The 19,180-nt window shown below is 43.1% G+C and overlaps 1 protein-coding gene across 5 annotated transcripts; it reads right to left on the reverse strand.

Moving 5' to 3' along the window:
- Window positions 1-1,800: 1,800 nt before the first annotated feature.
- kdm5bb (lysine demethylase 5Bb) lies at window positions 1,801-18,687 on the reverse strand. Of its 5 annotated transcripts, XM_079359008.1 has the most exons (30): window positions 18,259-18,687; window positions 16,754-16,831; window positions 16,217-16,339; window positions 15,661-15,831; window positions 15,088-15,144; window positions 14,186-14,341; window positions 13,958-14,051; window positions 13,547-13,668; window positions 12,712-12,762; window positions 12,270-12,428; window positions 12,010-12,129; window positions 11,762-11,920; window positions 11,258-11,439; window positions 10,989-11,151; window positions 10,724-10,843; window positions 10,440-10,634; window positions 10,097-10,278; window positions 9,837-9,961; window positions 8,485-8,635; window positions 8,224-8,338; window positions 7,413-7,768; window positions 6,605-6,743; window positions 6,338-6,517; window positions 5,356-5,517; window positions 4,788-5,273; window positions 4,607-4,691; window positions 3,605-3,813; window positions 3,250-3,504; window positions 2,635-2,779; window positions 1,801-1,962 (listed from the first exon to the last, which is right to left on the reverse strand). In XM_079359008.1, the coding sequence occupies exons 1-29, from the start codon at window positions 18,409-18,411 to the stop codon at window positions 2,642-2,644; spliced, it is 4,686 nt and encodes a 1,561-aa protein (XP_079215134.1). In that variant the 5' UTR covers window positions 18,412-18,687; the 3' UTR covers window positions 1,801-1,962; window positions 2,635-2,641. The 5 variants fall into 5 exon arrangements, with proteins under 5 accessions (XP_079215134.1, XP_079215135.1, XP_079215133.1 ...); XM_079359009.1 differs by having other exon boundaries at window positions 1,801-2,779; window positions 13,547-13,665; XM_079359007.1 differs by having other exon boundaries at window positions 1,801-2,779.
- Window positions 18,688-19,180: the final 493 nt, after the last annotated feature.

Raw genomic sequence — 19,180 nt, forward strand, 5'->3', positions numbered from 1 at the left:
CGCCACCATCACCAGATTTAATACATAGTATATGATATTATGATTATTCACTAGTCTTTAGCGCTAAGCTATGTCACAGTAAAATGCACCAAGACTTTGCCTAAGGCCTTTTACCCATTTCACTCCACTGTCAATCCTTAGTTCACATTTTCTTTTTTCTTTTCTATAATGTTTTTTGATCAAATTTATTGTTCCAGAGTTGTGTCGTCCTGAGTGACATAATCTCCTTTGTATTTTGGACACATAAGATATTTAATTTCTGTCTTTGGAAAACAGCAGGGGTTGCATCATAAGAAATTCAATCTATCATTACACATTCAGGTTGAACCAGTAAGTTAAGACAGTGCTACACAGAGTCAGCATGCAAAACACCAGAACCAGTGTTCACAAATTACTGTGAGTTCTCTCGGAGAGTCCCAGTTTAGGAGTGATTTAGGAAGATTCAGATGATCAAATCTGAGCGAGGAAGGGACTGAAACTTTTATCTTAATAAGGAGGTGTGTTCAATTTTAACCCATTGATAGATATGTCACATTTTTCAGAAGTTGTGATTGGTTAATCAAAAAAAAAGGATAAAATAAAATGCTCCCTTAGTGATAATAGACCACAGTATCTAGTCAGCCATTGTGTAATTATGTGCACGGTAAATGGTCGGGACACACCTCTGTTGAATAAACTGTAAGCCACTGTATATTGCCCAGTGATTTAGTTTCCACATTTAGGAGGACTGACTGCCTGTCTCACCCTGCACTGAGAACAGTCTGAGATGGACTGAATCGTCTCCAAGTGCTTGTTTTTTTCATCTCTACTTTAATGTCATTTCATTTTGTTATGTTTTTGTCCCTCAGGCTAATATACAATCAAATCAGTCTCAGCAGCCATAACCTCCATGTTTATCCCACTGTGAGCTCATCCTCTCGTTCTGCTGGCTTTTGGCTCCCCCCTCAGTGAGAAGTAGATTATAGTGGGCCATCACACTACCAATGCATTCGAGCATTAAGCTTAATTATTGAGGATTCAGATACACTGGACAAACTGAAGGTGAATAAATGCTGATTGGTGTGCACATTTCTGATCCTGTTTCTATGTGGCCTGCAGAGTGAGTAGAGAAGGGGCTCATTGGCTCCTGTGCAGCTAAACAAGCTGCAAGAAATGACCTAAAACACAAAGACTCAAAGGAAATCAACACTACGGTACTTTGAAAGTAAGTCTATGTTTTTAAAACACCGGGCACACAGCACACATTTTTACCCCTCACAGCCAAAGAAGTCCTGCTGAGCTCTGAAGTCATCAAAGGGAAGTTAAGAACAATCGTGCTTGTTTTTTTAATGGTCACCCAAGGCATTTAAGTCAATTGTGTTCTTTATAAAAATAAAAAAAAAAAGGTTTTCTTCTACAACCTCTTTATTGATAAATTAAAATTCTATCTAAAGAAGTACATTTACCTTTAATACAGTAACTTCAATAACAAGTCTGACTTATTAGTGCCTTAAAATGAGATTTTAACCTGCAACCTCTACTGCAGCCAGAATGTGCTCTCTGACAAAGTGGATCACGGAGTTCAAGGTGGAGACACTCAGCTTTAATCAGTTGAGAATTTGTCAAGTAATGCTGACATGCAGGCCCTCCAGTTTTCTAACAAACAATGCAAGAAGTGCTTCAATACCCCGCAAACACTTCATATCACATTGAAACATAAGCAAAGACATTCTGGAGTAACCGAGTGAGCGCTAAGACCCCATTTACGAAAACATCTTGTGGCGCTTTATTTTAACACACGGTCAAGTGAAAAGGCGAGACTTGTCAATAGAACAAAAGGTTTTTATTCCACAATATATAAACTTGTAACATCTTCAGCTAAACCCAGGTCCTTCTCTCAGTAACGCTCTGCGGGGTCACGTCAGCAGTGTCTCTGTTGCTACAGCTTCACTCCACAGCTGTAATCCATCCACGTGTAGCTTTCTGTGCATGACAACACCATCTCTGAAGCATCAACACAACTCAGCCAAGATCAAGCCATTAAAGTCAATTCGGACAAAAATTATTGCTCAGATAAATAAAACTATTCTACAAAAAAAGGGGGAATAATTATATAATTAAGATGCAGGTACTAAACACTGGATTTCAAGAAAAAAAAAAAAGCAATAGTCTTTTTTTTTTTTTTTTTTATTCTGGGGGAAAGTGTATGAAAGCCTTGATTTCTGTCCCGTCAGCTCTGGTTTAACATGCAAGGAGGTTCCAGAGACAATAATATGAACCCTCGTTACTGGGTGCGTTGTGTTGTAAGACTCCTTTGCGCTGATGTAACGGAATCCCATGCAGCACACTTCACATCCCGGTTTTTTTTTCTTCCCCCGATTGAGACAACCACAAACAGTTCATAAGAAGAGAGAAATATATATAATATATATATGTGTAAAAATACAAAAAAAATAACTAAACATTATAGTTCTGGACAACAAGTCAAAGAGGAGATAGCACCGTTGTTACAAAAGGGATCGGACAGACGGGACAGGACGGGGGTTGAGGGGGGAGTAGAAGATCAGCAACACATTCAGACTGGTGGCTCGATAAACAGACTGACGACAGGGCAGACATCTAAGCGGTCCTTCAGGGGGAGAAAAAAACAACAACCTTTTCTTCATTTGCTCATCTGTTCATCGTTCATCGTACACGTGACACAAATGTAGTCCTCCTTCTCTGCCATCTCAGCCGTAACGCCGACGCACACTTGGTGGAACCACTGGTTACAGCTGCCGTCACACTGGACCCAATCCACCTGCAGAAAATAACACACACACACAAAGATGCTTTCAGATAGTGGATTTAACCCTGTGACCTGTGAACAGATAAGTGACACGTCATTGCCTGACTTCCTCTTTCTGTTGAAAGATGTTGTGCAAATCAACTTCTTCATCAGCATCGTTGATTCTGCATTTTAAGGGAAATTACATTCATCATTAATTATTTAATTCTATGTAAGTTCTTGCTGTCTGCTTCATTTCCCTTGTAAATGGTTTTTGCATCAAAACACATTTCTGTATGTGCAAATGTACAAATGTCAATAAAAAAGCAACCGATTCGGAGCAATGATTTCTCATGTATTGCCTACATTTCATAAAGATGATTCAGGTTCATGGAGTATAAAATCTACCATGTTGTCACATTATATTTGAAGTACCTGAAGTTTCAGGTAAACGATCCCTGCAGAGAAAAAGCACAACATTGAGGCTTCACGTGGTTTCTCACCTCATCTCCCTCAGGGAGTTGACATCTCTCTGCCGGACACACAGCCATCTCCTCGTCAGAGTCGTCAGACTGGGAGAAGTCAGAGCGCGGCGAGGACGAGGTCGAGGTCGGCCTGCGCTGCAGCTTCTTTTTATTCATCTTCTGTCTTTTGTGAGAGTGCTTTCTGACCTTCTCCCTGTGCTCCGCATCCAAACCTTCTTTCTCCAGATGCCGCTTTGCTTTCGTTTCTGAGCCAATCACACTGACAAAGCCATCCTGGCAATAGAGAGCAAACATAAATATAAACTTTCAAACCGTCTGTGAGGCAGTTTTGTGCAGTTCTGCGATTGGTCTATCTTGGGGAAAGAGTTCAAACCTGGTTGAGTGGCAGATTTTTTCCCTGAGTGTTGAACTGCGTGTGTTGGTCACAGTCTGTGGACTCGTCCTGTGGCGGTGAAGTGCATCTGTTGGTTTGCTGGCTGCTGGCTCTGTCCAATAAAACGTGGTAGAGGCTCTGGACCTCTGGCAGAGACACCTGCAGCAGGAGCCCGTCCACCATCAGTTCCTCCAGTTCCTGACTTAAACCTGTGGCACAGATGATTGAAGATCATCAACAATAATAATCTTCACATTTTTAAGCCTTACGGTCCCAACAGTGGGGAGCAGTTCAGTAAGCGACACAATGTTGAAAGCAGCAATTTATCCAAGTTTTTGTCTGGTGCTGATCGTGACGGTAAGGGGACAGAAGACCTCACCTTCCATTCAAGTTATTAGCAGTCTGAACTCAGGAAGTGCAGAGAGTTCAAATCAAATCCCATATCTTCCCCTCTGAAGGACAAGCTTCTACCGTCTGGCAGATGATACCGAGTCCCCCCCAATCCAAACTGAAGCGTTTAAAATCACCAGTGCCCACTTCTATTCTTGGAATGATGTTTGTTAAGGCTGTAGTAATGGAGTTAAAGATACATTTCCCAAGTGGAAAATTTAAGTGCATCACATTGTATCATATCATTTCAGGCTTCAATAAACTTAATTCATTTCAAAGTGTACAGAGACAGTTGCACTCTTGTTTCATAATTCATGTATGAAGGGCTTCATGTGAGATTGATGAACATCAGTCAGAGACAGCCTGCTTTATTTATTTCTGCTCAATCCCGCCTTCAGCTCGGCTTCCTGATTTATCAAGTTTTACAACCAACCGGGCTCACTTGCAGAAGAAATGTCTGCCTGTGTACCAGGTAGACGTGATTTGGCTGATTTCTACGGCCAAAGAGCCTTTAATGAGTCGGGCTGTCAGATTTCCTGTCAAGAACCCAGCTGGACAATCATCCCTGATAAACGTCTTCTCTGTGAAGTCTCGGAGTAGGATGACACTGACCCTGCAGCGGGATGCATCTCTGCTCGGTGTAGAAGACGGTCTGTGCGTGGCTTGTCCTATTCCACTCTGGAGTCAAACATGGAGCCTGTGTCAAACAAATCCAAGCTCACAGTTAACATCTGCAAACCGTTTCAGCAGCTTGAGAAAACAAATTGTCATGAAGAAGTAGAGGAAGAATAACCTGAGAGTTGTTGTGGATGTCGTTGCTTCCAGATGCCCAGCGGGTTAAAACCGGAGGGGTTCCTGGTCTCTCTTCTAGTTCTGGGAGGTTACACGACTGTGAGATCAGCTGTGATTGGTGCTGCCAGTCTACCGTCCTATCGACCAGATATTGAAGCGCGTCGCCTTCTGGCAGTCGCACTCCCAACCGCCGCAGAGACGCCAGCAGAGAGAGGACTTTGTTCATGGGGGGCTTTTCTGACCGCTGGCACTGCGGACAGAGCCATGGCTGTGTTTCACACGAGTCTGAGGAGTCTCTGACACACACGCTGTGGAAGGCGTCCCTGCAGAGTTCACACTGTAGCATTGCACCCATGGGCGCCTTCTGACAGACGCACACCTTCAGGTCCATGCTGTCGGCTGTGGGAAGGAGCTTTGACTCGTTAGCTGCCCTGAGATTAGAGTAAGCCTCCATCTCCCGTACTCGCAGCTCCTCCAGAGTTGCCATCTGGTGAAAAAAGAAACACAAAGTGAGTCAAACACCTTCCTATACTGATGCTTTATTCATCTACTGTGTTGACTACACTCACTGCAGAGGTAGAATCCTTGGTCTCTGAAAGAGCTTTCTCCACATCGCTGGGAGTGTTGAGCCGTGCCGTTTTCTTCTTGTTGCTTTTCGGCGACTCTTTTCCTTTTTTTGCTTTCCTCTTTGGAGAACCCACATTTCCGACTTCACATCTTGGACACAGGACCTGTGTTGAACAAAATAACTGTCAGTCCTTTGCACGAAGCAGCCAAGACGAGTGAAGTCCAGCACATCTTTTTTCCTTCATCGTTATCTCTACACACAAATCTTTTGGTGAAGCCTGCAAAGGAACACGTGGCAGTAACATATTCTATCATGAAACCAAATGAGGGTTCATTATAAAATCACACAGACATCTTTTGAGATGAAAACATTTGTAGTGCACCTTTTACACTGGATGTAATGACATTTAAACGTGCCTGGGTGAGACTGTATGTCTATGAGTCTGTCATTCACAAGCTGCTGTGCTGCTAATAAAATCTTCATCCGATTGTCAGGATGTTGTGACTACGTTGTGTACGAACTCCAGCCATCAACCAGCTGTGACCACATTCGATATAAATTTCAAATCTCATTTCACTTGAAGCCTTTGGCTCGATCTTAAAGGACAAAAAACGCGAGACAAATCGGACAGTGTCTGTGCGTCTGAATCGTAACCTGTCATCACGACTATGCACTTTATCTGTAAACTGATCTGTTCGTTGCAATTGTTGTTTTTTCTTAACTTATTGTCTGTAAACTGTTTTAATCATGTACTATTTATCATGACGTGTGCTGCTGCCCTCCTGGCCAGGTCACCCTTGTGAAAGAGATCTTGATCTCAATGGGTTAATTACCTGGTTAAATAAAAAATAAAAATTGAGCTGCAAATAGTTGACGATTGTTTAAGAAGACAAATGTTTATATTAGGCAAACATACAACTCCTGAAACTTCTCAACAGTCTCTACCTCGTGGGCTTATTTACTCTAATAACTTGAGATTTTACCTCCAGTAAAGTGAGGGTGGAGTCTTTCGGAAGGAAAGTTGCAGCTGCAGAATCCTTCCATTCTTGTACTTCTACCATTAAAGCCTCGAGCCGATCTAAGGGCTCCAGGTGGACTTGGATGGCTTGTCCTCTCAGCACCATGTCAGAAAGGCTGTCAATCATCAGGACACAGCCACTGGCCTGAAAAGACAACGACATTTTAAAGTCCAACACAAACCCAAAACAGAGAAACAGACAGCAGGTCATTAGCTCGGTGGGAGTGTTAACCTGAAGCTCTTCAGCTTCTTGAAGCCACTCTTGTGCTTTTCCGATGGAGTCTTTGAGGAGGAGACAGTTTGGGAGGTAAGCGGGGACGGCAGAAGCCTTTTCAGCAGCAGCACTAAGAGTTTCTATGGAGTGCGGAGGTCTGTGGTGTGCAGAAAAAAAAAAACACATTAGAAAGTGAAGGTAATAAAGCAGGACAATGACGCATCAAGAACAACATCGACACTTTCAACATGGTCAGTGTGTGGTGCAAAGAAAACTCAAAATGTTTTAAAAAATCAACTCTTAAAATGGATTCATCTTGAGAATCGTTGATAACGTTATAATAGTTCTTTGAAACTCAATCTTTAAAGCTGCAGTAAACTAAGCGTGGTAGAGGGAGGTAAGCTTTAGAAAAATGGATTAATTTAAGCTCCTGTTGAAATCTTTGTTCTCTGCCATTGGAGAAAGAAAAGACGCATGTTCCTGACAGCCATGCCATTAAATCTTCTGTAAAAAAGCTTTTGTGACAGTTAATACTGAACAGCAGTGAGAACCAGTGGAATGACGGCAGAACTAAACGTGATGCTCACTTTTTGTTGATCTTGTCGAATATTCTAGCAGCAGCATTTTAGCTGGAATTAAATGAAGCAAAATAGGCGCACTGATGTTTTAAAAACATTTATCATTTACAATCAGCGCAAATACCTGGACATGAGGCAACAGCTATGATACAAAGTACGAAGAAGTGATCTCATGTTTTGTTTGGATGTTTTACCCCGTGGTTGCTCAGAGGCTCACATCACCACAGATCAGTCAGTGCTGCCCTCACCTGGCTTTCAGCAGGCTGCTCGCCTTGTCCTCCCAGTGCTCCGACACAGTGAGCAGCTCTTGCAGGCGGGCCATGGCTTTCTCTACTAAGGGGTGGGGCGCCAGGCCGACTCCCTGGTCGATGAGCCTCCTCATGGTCTCCAGAGTCAGGCTGGAAGGATGAGCGCTGGCCTGCTGCACCCCCTCCAGCCAGCGCGCCTGCTCCAGCCGCACCCTGAGACGGGGCAGCTCCGGGAGCTCCACGTCAAAGTCGAAGCTGACGTCCAACAGGCCCTGGATCTCGGCCACGCTGGGGACTTTGTCTGCCAGGACCTTCTCACTGTGCTGCTGGAAGTCTTCGATGCGATTCAAGAGGTCCTACAGAAAGATATGAATCCAGGTATTCAGAATAAAACACCCTCACAGTCGTTTTCAGAGATGGCTAAAGAGGAGGAGACACTGAGCAGACTAAACCTATGCTCAGTCTTTAATTCTGTGAGAACACTCTGTTGTGTATGTGCCATTCATTATTAATGACACATAGCATTGACTCTAGGGGTGTGTGTTTATTTTACTAAAATGTAACCGTCATCACCCTCACTAGTCAACACCAGAATTAAAAGTTGATTTAAACAAATGATTGTTTGTATATGTTGGCCGCGGATGTCTTTACAATGTAATGATCAAAGAGCAGCCAGTCTCTCGCTGTGAAGTGCTCAAGTGAACATCTACTGAAGATGTCAGGGTCAGCCTGTCCTGGACGTTTTTCAGGAGAGCAAAAGTGAAAAAAACTTGAGTGAGGTTACAGATTGCGTCCATCCTCGCTGCCTTACCTTCAACTGGGGGGCCTGAGGGAGACTGCAGGAGAGGTTATACAGCTGCCGAACAAATGAACTCAGCTCCTCCACAGTGAGCTGGCTGCAGGATTTCCCATTCCCACAGCGATACCTGAGGGAGAGAGCACGCTGAATTAAGAATGTGAACCCCATTAAAAGGCGCTAATAAGATTTCCCGACTTAAAGAAACACATTGAGAAACGTGAAGACAGCCAATCTATAAACTGATCCGCTGCAGTAAGAGGGTGTTAATCCTACCTGGTCTGCCTCTTTCCATTTAAAAGCTGCTGTGCCACAGAGGCACACTTCTCGGCATCCTGCGTGACCAGACGTAGCCGACGCAGCAGGTCATTGTCAGGGAACAGCTTGGACTCAGATGCAGAAAGAAGAGAGCGAAACACTGGCAGACCTGAGGAGAGAACATCAGACGAACAGGAGGCAGACATACAACATTTAAATACGCAGCTTCTGCTCGTTCTTCATCCTTTCCCTCTCCAGTCAAGATTACTCATCTGTTATAGTTAGTTATATACAAGGGGTCAGACATGTTATAATGTTACCTTAATACAGACATCGCTTTCATTTATTTGCCCATTCTTGCAGAGACTCAGCAGAGTAAAAGAGTCTGAGTGATCTGTTTAAATGCTGATTCAGCTGCCTTCATTCTTATGTGCTTCAAATCATTCATTAAATATTCACTTGTATTAAATTTGCTTATTACTTTGCAGTCTTAAAGTAGGGTTGTCACAATCTTTTGATCAACAGCATCATAAAGAGACAGTGTGGTGGACTTTGTTTGCAATTTTGCGAAATAATTTTCCCAACATTGGGCGCCTCGTCTGGGAGCTCTGTTTCAGTTGTCATGGTAACAGGAATCAATATAGTCGGACTTTGACTTGCATCATACCCAAGTTTAAAATTCTGGTGTGGACCAGACAAACGTGACAGTTTGCTTTACACCGGCAGTCACAAACAACTTTCTCCACTGAGGAGGGAAAGTGTCTGAGAGAGGAGGTGACAGAAGAGGAGACGCTGTAGCTGCATCACGTGATCAACCAGGACAAAAGACATCTCATCAAAGTGTTTTTACTGCAGGACCTGGAGTATTTCTAATATGCTGCTGACAGAGTTAGATAAGGTTAAAAATAAAGTAGAGGCAGAGACGCGTCACAGGCCTGAACTCTACACGATACAGTTCAATTCACTTCTGCTCATCAACCCACATGGTCCGAAATATACAGGCCTATTTATATTCCTCAGTCCTCATCCTTACATCCTTTCCTAGCTTCTCCTCCTCTCCTCTTAGGTGTCTCCAACATGAGATGGAAGCGGACGAGGCCACAGACAGTGAGAGAGGAATTGAGGGGGACTGAATGTGACATCTGTGTCCTGGAGCTGTCATTTTAAAACAACGTCAATTAAACATGATGTGTGCCACAGCTTCATCCGAGCTTACTGCTTTACGACCACTGTCAGATCAGCAGAACACGAAAACTGCTCCATTACTTTTATTTGATTCTAAACGGGGCACAGCGTGCTGCTGGTTCTCATGATGAAGCAGCCTGCTTGTAATATTCTTTCTTTTTTTGGGTTTTCTAATCTGGAATTACCTTTTTTCTTTTCCAGTTTAGCCTCAAGAGTCTCTGTCACGAGGGCAGACCAGTCATCATAGAGCTCGGCCTGCTGCTTCACAGCATTCATCATGGGGTACAGGTCATCCAGTGTGTATCTGTAGCTGCAGACAGGAGAGAAGCACGACTTTATCGAGACACAAAGCAATAATAACAAATGACATTTTCATAGACACACAGTATCAATGTATACACGCCATGTTAACAGAGATTAACAGATGCTCTCCAGAGGGACTTACTTCAGTGTGTAGTTGGTGACAGGGCAGGAGCAGAGGTCAGTGATGTGGTGCAGACAGACCAGCACTCCTGGGTTACAGAGACAGGTGATGGCCGAGAGGTAGCAGGTGGTCCTGCACTTGGCACACTGCCGCTCATCATCCTGGAGGTGATCGTATTTAGCCTCCTTGCTAAGAAACACGCCCTGAAGGGGTCGGACAACAGCAAAGAATCAGGCAGAGATGACAACATGTGCTTCGCGTTGTACACACGGCGCTCTTTGTTTAACGTGGAAGTGTTGTCGAGAACAGAAAATCAATACAAAACGTCATGTTGTATTGACATGCTTATAGGGACCTATCCTACCATCTTCTTCACTTTCTCCCTTAATAGCTTCTCCTCTCGGATCATGGCGACCATGTCTTTGTGCACAGCTGATGCCAGGACCACATCGAGTGTGTCTGCTTTGGTGGCCATGTTGCACACCATCTCGTCGTGGGAGAACACATTGTACCGGTGCAGCATACGGTAGTGGTCCACACACTGCCTGCCCAGAGACATCTGGAGTTCCACAGAGGAAAGAAAAGGGTTAAACGGGCAGTTCTCTCTCTGTGTAATAAATCACAACACACATAAAAGGTTGTATATACCCAATCCACGGTGCAGAAGTTGACCGCCTCAGCAAAGTTAAAGCCCTGATTGAAACCGCTGTGGTAGGCTCTGGGAAATGTGATGACAAACTCACCAGCACATTGGTTTGTTCGGTAAATCTGAAGGACAGGAGAGACCAAGAGCATGATTAACGTCCCTGTTAAAGACTCTAGCTGTCCGTCTACCTCGGCTGTGCATTACTGCAGATAAATAGACAGTGAACATCTTTGCATGTGGGGGAAAAAAAACAAAAAAAAAACATACTGGGACCCCGTGGGCCATGAGGGTGTTGGGGTTCATGATGGTGACCAGCTGGTGCAGCAGGTCAGGCTGTGACTCAAACAGCTCCGGGGCCAGTTTCCTCATCACCTCCTCCAACTGTTCTGCTGCAAAACCAGGAGCTCCGTACCAGGTTTTGGGCTCTCCCCTGGTGTATGAGATGAAAACAAGATGTAGGTTGAAATGAAACAAACACGGTAAGGTCTGGGTCTGATGCTCGCCATCATATCACTGTTTTATTTTATTTTGAGTACCAGTGGAGGTAGTTGATGGAGTAGCTCCAGTGATCCTCGATGTGCCAGCAGAAAGAGGAGAAGCACATGCCCACATAAAGCCACGGTAGGGTCATCCCACAGATGTCAGCTGTCACATGAGTCAGCACAGAAGGTTTCATCATTGCCAGGTTGTTCAGGTTCCAGCCACACTTGAGGTATTTCTGCAAAACAAAGAGCATGAAAAGATCCTTTATTGTTTACAAGCAACCAATGAGTGGAAAACACACAATCCAACACAGGAACATTTCTTAAAGATCACAAAACAGGAAAACAAAAATCATCATTACTCAGGGTGCTGATGGCCCAGCAGTCATGCTTATCAATCAGTGATTGATTGATACAGCACAGAGTAAAGCTAATAAGCTTCATATTTATGCAGTCAGCATGTTTTATGTTGAAATCAAGGATAATATCTCTGTGCTGTATTTTAATGTCTTTATTCTGCTATGGGGCTACAGAATGCATCTTTTTTTACGGGCATACCTCATCCGCTGGGGAAACTTTAAACTTCCCGTTTGGAATGGGGAAGCCGCTCCCAAACTCCTTCGAGGCGATATCAGCTCCATACTCGACAGTAACGTCTTCTTCTATGGCTCCAACCAAACGCCAGAACTCTTTCTCCACCAGCTCTGTGGGTACCATCTGAAAGCAACCCATGAAGGAGACATTTCGGTCAAACCTAAAATACTCTCTGAGAGAGAAAATTCACCCTGAAAAAGCCGTCTGCTTACATGAACTGGCATGTTGAAGTAGTCCGATTTAAACGCATCAGCCATTTGTCCAAATGCACGCAGGGAATAGTCTCTGTACGCTTGTTCAAAGCCAAACGCCTCATGAGGCTTGTTGCATTCCTGAGGGGAAAAAAAAAAAAAAAGACATCAGTGAGGAGTAGACAGACTTGTTGTTCTTGTTGTTTGGATAACTTGGCAGAGCTCAATACTCAAGAGACAATTTGCATCACATTGAAGGAGGTATCACAGTTTGTCCTCACCTGAGCCAGACACTTGGGGCACCTCCAGTCTCCTTTGGGGACGTCGTGCAGAGGGGGGATCAGGCAGAAGGTGTGGTAGCTGTCGTCACAGCCGTCACACAGCAACAGGCGGTCTTCTTCTCCCCCGCTGCCACACACCAGACACACAACCAGATCCACCTGAGAACAAAGGGACATTTTGAGCAAATCGCTTTCAGAGTCATGATGACTGAAAAAAAAAAAAAAAAAAGAAGCTGTCACAAAAAGAACCACAATTTCCCCCAAAAATCTTTGAAGATGAATTCTTTGAAAAGTGGAACCTCAAATCAAAGCAATGATATTTTTTAACAGGTTGTCTAACTTTAGCCCCCATTTACACTTTACATCCTAATTACAGCTGTGCATACTCAAGATGAGGTTTGAGACACTTTATTTACACGTGGACCTGATTCGGACACATTACCTGCTGTGTGATTGTTTCTGTAGGAATCACTGGAGCCATTTTTCCTTGTTGCTTTAATGAGACAGAGAATAAACTGCTAATTACAAAGTTATTTCATTTTTTGCAGCAACTTCAGCTGCTGGTTATCACAAGTAGAGAGGACGCACGTCAGGGTCACTTTAAGGATGAAGGAGATTAGACTGCAATAACATCTTTTCTTTGTTACACTAAGGAGTGAAGAGTACACCGGGCTAGCCTGCATCTCTAACCACTTCCTGAGTAGGTTTGAGCGCTCACTTTCTTGGTCTTACTGTAAATGCATCTACACTTCCACGCATTAAGTGAAGGGTTTGAACTTCTAATTCTGCAGATCATTTTCCTTCTGGGTTATGACATTGTTATAATCTGTTGTAAAACCTAATTTTCCCTTATTTCCTAAACTTTGTAAATCCTCCTGTGCCATGATACATGAGAGAGCTTTCAGACAACACATCGTCCATAATGCTGTAAAAAATGACATCCAAAGTATCTCTGTGAAAATGTATCATCTGAGGCCTTATTCCTCCTGTAAATACTTCTTATTCTGTTTATTTGTCTTTGGTTCAGTCTAGTTTAATAAATATTGTGTCCTATGGTTTTTATGTGTGCATCCTGTGGAGTCCAGGACGAACAGAAACGGCCCGAGCACAAGCTCTGAAAGGCTACTCCTAAGGAGAAATGATGAAAGCTGAGCTTGTACTTCGGATGATGCACTAAGTCAACAACCAGCGTATTCAACTCTGATTCAGAAAGCCGGTGTCTAATGAAGCTACATGTCATCCAAAGAGGCAATAAAAGAAGAAAGGCATCTACTCACTGGACTCGGAGGGACGGGAGGGACGTATTTCTTGTACCGTGACTTGGGTTTCTCTGCTTCAATTACTGGTTCTTTACTTTCAACTGGTTCCTGTTTCACTGGGATGGGAATCTCTTTTTCTGCTGCAGGAGACATTTCTTCCATCAGTGCCAAACATGGGACTTATAGTGCTTCTATACTTAGACACACTTGATTTAACCCCCCGCTATCTTTAAAAGGATTATACAAACAGTTGAATATAGAGCTCATTATAAGCTCTATAATGGCAAATATTAAAAGTTTACAAATGTCTGTCAACAGTTTGAACTTCTATGAATCTACTGCTTACAACACACACAAATGCTAAAAGTTCAAATGGTTACAGACGTGTTACAGTGAAGGTGTTTGTCCACGTTGGGAGGGGGATCTGACCTGGTTCCTGCTTGGCCACAAAAGAACCCATCCTGCGCCTCAGGTTGGGCTTGTTATCCCCGGGCTCACCTGGCTCAGTCTTCACACAGGCCGCCTGCAGACAGAGTGAGGCGTCAAACTGCAGGCAACGTCAAAACGACTTCAGTGTTGATGGGAGTGTGAGCAAGTATTAGAGGTAGTAAAGATTGCAGGAGGTCATTGAAGACAGCTCGAGTCAGAAGCACTAACCTCACACTTCATGCGCTTGGCCCTGCGAGCATTGGGACAGGGTTCGGGCGTCTGGGCGGGCTGCCTCTGAGCCTGCTCCTGCAGCTTGTGCTCCTTGGTGTCCACACTCTCAACACTTTCTGCAGTCTCCACTGGCTTGACTGGCTTCTGAACGCACTATAGGAGAGAGCACGTGTATTAAAATCACAGCTACAAAATCATCAGAGGGCCTCAATGAAAATACAATAATAATATGCTGAAACGAGGCAGTCAGTAAGAGACCATAAGTGTCTAAAACAGGAAGTGGAAATGTTCAGTGGGGTACATTTTAGGATCTCCTTATGGTTACAATTTCAGATATCAGCACCATAAAACGTTGACAGGGACGTTCTGTCACCAAAGTATTGGGAGCTACAAACCAGGAAGAACAGGGACATACTCTCTGGAAGACAGAGTCAACTATTCACACAGCTGAAGAGGCCGTGAGAGCGCGGTTAGAGGCAGTGTTCAACCCAAACAGGGAGCTCTGAAAGTGAAGAGCAACATGCTACGTCCAAGAAGAGATCAGAGCCAAAAGAAGGGCAAACAAGCAGTCAAGAATCAAAGTGGCAGGAGGTGTGTGTGAGTCGGTTGTTTTTCAGAATTAAAGTAGCTTTTGAGAAGGACAGGGAAAAAAAAGAACATCTACTGAAAGAAAAAGAACATGTCAACAATGACTTGTAGAGTTGCAGATCATTCCTTGAAGGTTTTCTTTTTTTTTTTAATGGTGAAACTGGTTAATGGCTGACTTAAGGAGGGCTTTAATTCAACACATCTGCGAATGCACCAACAAGGAGAAGCCGAGCTAACAGCGAACTGAGAATGTTCCATGCAGTTGGGTTAATTATGAGGCCGAGCGGCTTCTGACCGCGACACAAACATACCTTTTCAAGTTCAGGATCAGCCTCCAAACGCATCAGTTTGGAAGCTGCCTCTGGTGCCTGAGGCAAGAGAGAGCTTGGGTAATTAAACAATTTAGAGTGACCTGTCCAGGAGGTCACGCAGCACCAATCCAACAACAGTGGATAAAGCTCTCTCGCGACATGATTTCAATGATTAGGCTGAAAAAGCTTCTAAACGACACGGCACCAGATCTCATTAGTAGACTCTCCAAAAAAAACCAAACCAAGTTACAGCCCAACACATGACATGCACATCCTAATAATGCTTGTTTTCCATTTCTGTCTCTCTCTCTCTCTTTGTTTTTTATATTTGATGCAATAACGTGACAACTGGTGAGATACACATGAAAAATAAAGGTCTTCATGAAATTCATCCTTCCTTTGAATCTTTGACGGGCTCCTACAAAATGTGTATAAAAACGATTCTAGTTTTTTGGTTATTTTAAATGAAATATCTGGCAGTATTAAAACACCTACTTAAGTATTATTAGGGATTGAATGACGGATGAGCGACACACCGTTTGGCCGTCATATTGAAGCATGTGTCCAACTCACCAGCAAGTTTGCTCCGCTCTGAAACAGGTTGTAGGGATAGAGCGTTTTCTCATAATGCCCTCGCAGGTGCGAGCCGACAGCTTTGCCAGGAGCGAATCCCATTTGCATCGCAATCTTAGTCCATCGCCTTTCCTGACACACGATTTCAAATCCACCCTCCTCTGCTACCAGCTGAAAAGACACAATTACTGGTTACAGTACAATCCTGGTGTGAGTTATGTTACCTCATTTTAAGGCTTCTAGCAATATATACAATCACCTGCCACTTCATATATACATACATATAGACATATTGAAAGAAATGTTGTCTAACACAACTGCAAAAAGAAAATCTACTTTTGTAACTAAATACAGCCTGATGGTGCTTTCACACTCTTTGGGTCGTAGAATATTTGAAACACTATTAAAGAGAATGCTTCCCATCACACAGATATCAATCTATTACCATTGTAAAAGCAGAACATTCAGAGCTGTTGTACTAAATCGTATCAGACTGTAAGGTGGTCATAGTGGGGCAGCATGTAAAAAGTAGTGTTGAGTGATGTTAATATCCAACCTTATTCAGCTTATATAAGTCCAAAATCTTCCTCTCCACATGAGGAATCTTGAGGGCACATCCCTGCAAATCCCAGAATTTGGCAATCTGGTCCAAGAAGTTGAGCTTAACTCTGGTCTGTGCCTGGGAAAAGACATAATAAAAAAATAAATAACACTCGGCTATAAATAGATTCATTCGAAGGAAATTAACTGGGAAAAGGAATTGAAGGCATTCATTGAAAACCAAAACAATCTCTGGGGAACAATAAAGGGAACACTTTCATTTGAGACAGGCCAAGCATCAAGTTGTTTAAGACAAACAACATCAACCCATAGTTTCATGTCTTTGAATTTAGACTTTGGAACGAGCATAAATTAGTTATTGTGTTATGTAACACTCTCCCTCGAGGTTATTCATCGCTGTTTGTTGTTATCAGAAGCACAGACTGCACAGTAACATGAGGTCCAAATCAAATCAATGTTTCCATTTATGAAATGGCTTCATTACTAAAACATAGATACAGTCATGTAATGATGGCTGATTGAATCCACTCACCTCCAGTTCATTGAGCCTCTGGATCCGAGGTACAAAGTGAAGTCTGTCAACATCACAAGCGAACGGAGGCTGCCAGCCCTAAACAGCAACAGAAATACACACAAAGGCATGAGAAGGTCATCACAGCAGAATATGTCACCTGGATAGTGTTTTTTATATATAGTCGGCAGGTTTCAGTTTGGCATTGACAACTTTTGTTTACATGGTCTTTTTTCTTTCCCTTCAAAATGGTGCCCCTGTGAAAATTGTGTTTCAAAAGACCCAAATTTTAGAAATTTTCAAATTATTTGCCAATGGTGACATCACCAAAGTAGAAATGTGTACGACTATCTTAAAAGATATTTTAACTAATTTTGGAACCAAGTTTGGCCATAAAGGCACAAAGACCTCTCACTGATACAGAAAGAACACTGTGATCATCTTTAATGTACACCTCACAGCACTGATGAATATGTTTTTAAAAAAATATAACACAGTAATACCTCCCAGTAAGATCCAAAGACCTTAGTTGTTGTGTAAAGTCAGTAGCCAACATCCCCCACTGGCACACAAAATGGCCAGATGGAAGACTCACTCACCAGCACAGCTTACCACAAAGCCAACATGGAGGACGACACCCTACAACACAGGCTCATACATGAAGAGCAGCTCACCTACAGGAAATGTTCACTTTAATAACCTGCAAAACAACTCAACTGCTGTGTCGAATAAGAGAGTCACAACTCGCTTTTTTTCCAACACCTGGAGCATGGACTAAAATGTGCAATAACAGAGTGTACTTCTTGTCTCATTGTGGGGTCATTTGTTTAATAGACAACATACATCTAAGTATTTATAAGAGCCATTTCATTAAACACACCTCAATAACCACCATAGTTTGTCCAACACCACACACATAGTTGTCCGAGCAGTGATGGGTCACAAGTACACTGTGTGACCCAACTGCATCATGATGCTACTCAACAAATAATCCATAATTAAGTCAGCTGAAGGGGCTTCCGTGACTTCTAAAGGGACAAAAAGGAACAAAACGCTTGATCACCCTCGCCTATTTTGTGTTTTATTATCATGAACTCCACAGCAGAGAGGCTTCCGCATTGCCACCTATTTGTCAAAGCGTCAATTATGACAGGTTGGCTGGTGAGCTATCAGCTAGCGTTAGCATGCTACTTTAGCTAAGTGGCCCCCATTGATCGGACCCGTGAAGGCTTTTGTTGACAATCTGTGAACCACGGTTTTATTTCAATTCTAATACGCGGACACGTCTTTGGCTAATGCACATGTAGGGTGAATCTAACAACAAAAAAGAACAGCTACACTGAGAATAATCGTGGGGGGAATAGGTTGCTAAGCTGTGGCAGCACAAAGAATGAACATAGCCGTGCATCCGCCATGTTGAATAGTCCCTTTAAATCCCATCTAACTGCCGACTCAACGGCTGAGCATCAGCGTCCGGGTTTCTTTTTTTAAAAACGGGGTTTAACGTTTTTTTTGTCCGTACTCACCGGAGGTGGCCGGACTTTGCAAATGCCAGTTTTCTCGGCAATTGGACGGATCTTGTTGATGAAGGCAAACGGGTCTTTGAATTCTTCCCAGCTGGGCTCGAAGACCGGGCACTCCGGAGGAGGCTTGAACTCGTCCGGCCGAGGCTGGCTCATCGTGTTGGACCGACCCGGCGGCGTTATCTTTGGACAGAGGAGGTCACTCACTTAGAAAAGTAACCAAAAATAATCCTGCAGTGTTGCTTTTATTTGTTTTAAATCCAGTTGGTTCGCCCTCAGACTCGATGGCAGTCAGTCGTCATCAACACGATATGAGGCAGCTTACACACATACAGCCTACAAACACACACACACACACACACACTAAAAAAAACACACACACTAACACACACACATCCATGCACAGAGAGGAGAATGTTCCAAGGCAGTGAGCACGTCCGCTGAAGAAACTAGACACCACTCAGGTCTCATTGGTGCTTGTGTGATTTTTTTTGGTATTTCCACAACGTTTGGGAAAAGGTTTTAAAAGGCTACAAGAAAGACACTTCATTTTCATTTTAGTCAGTCTAATACTGATATAAATCTGATTTATTACCCATGTTATAAAAAGACACCTCATTTCATTAATTCAATTCATTGTATTTGTATAGCACATTCCATACAAACGTAAACCCAATGTGCTTTACAGCAGACAAAGATAAACACAATGAAATCTCATTAAGAAAAAAAACGAAACAAAAAACAAATAAAAACAAAAAAGTGAAAGATAAATTAGCAGCCAAAGGCACAAGAGAAAAGCAATGTTTCAAGACCAGTTTAAGAACTTAGATTTTCAACAGACCTCAGATTATCATTTATTTTTAGATTATTATTTCAGATTATTAGGGCTCATTGTCAGTGTTACATTGCTGGATTTGTAATCATT

The sequence above is a fragment of the Symphodus melops genome (genome assembly GCF_947650265.1).
Source record: "Symphodus melops genome assembly, chromosome: 13".
Classification (NCBI taxonomy): Eukaryota; Metazoa; Chordata; class Actinopteri; order Labriformes; family Labridae; genus Symphodus; species Symphodus melops.

What these genes read in the sequence shown, in the direction of transcription:
- kdm5bb (XM_079359008.1), bottom strand. Translation starts at nt 18,411, where the DNA reads ATGAGCCAGCCTCGGCCGGACGAGTTCAAGCCTCCTCCGGAGTGCCCG. An exon ending in CCACCCTCACTTTACTGGAG is followed by an intron (nt 5,518 to 6,337) that starts GTAAAATCTCAA and finishes TGTTCAACACAG; the next exon opens with GTCCTGTGTCCAAGATGTGA. An exon ending in ACATCCACAACAACTCTCAG is followed by an intron (nt 4,692 to 4,787) that starts GTTATTCTTCCT and finishes TGTTTGACACAG; the next exon opens with GCTCCATGTTTGACTCCAGA.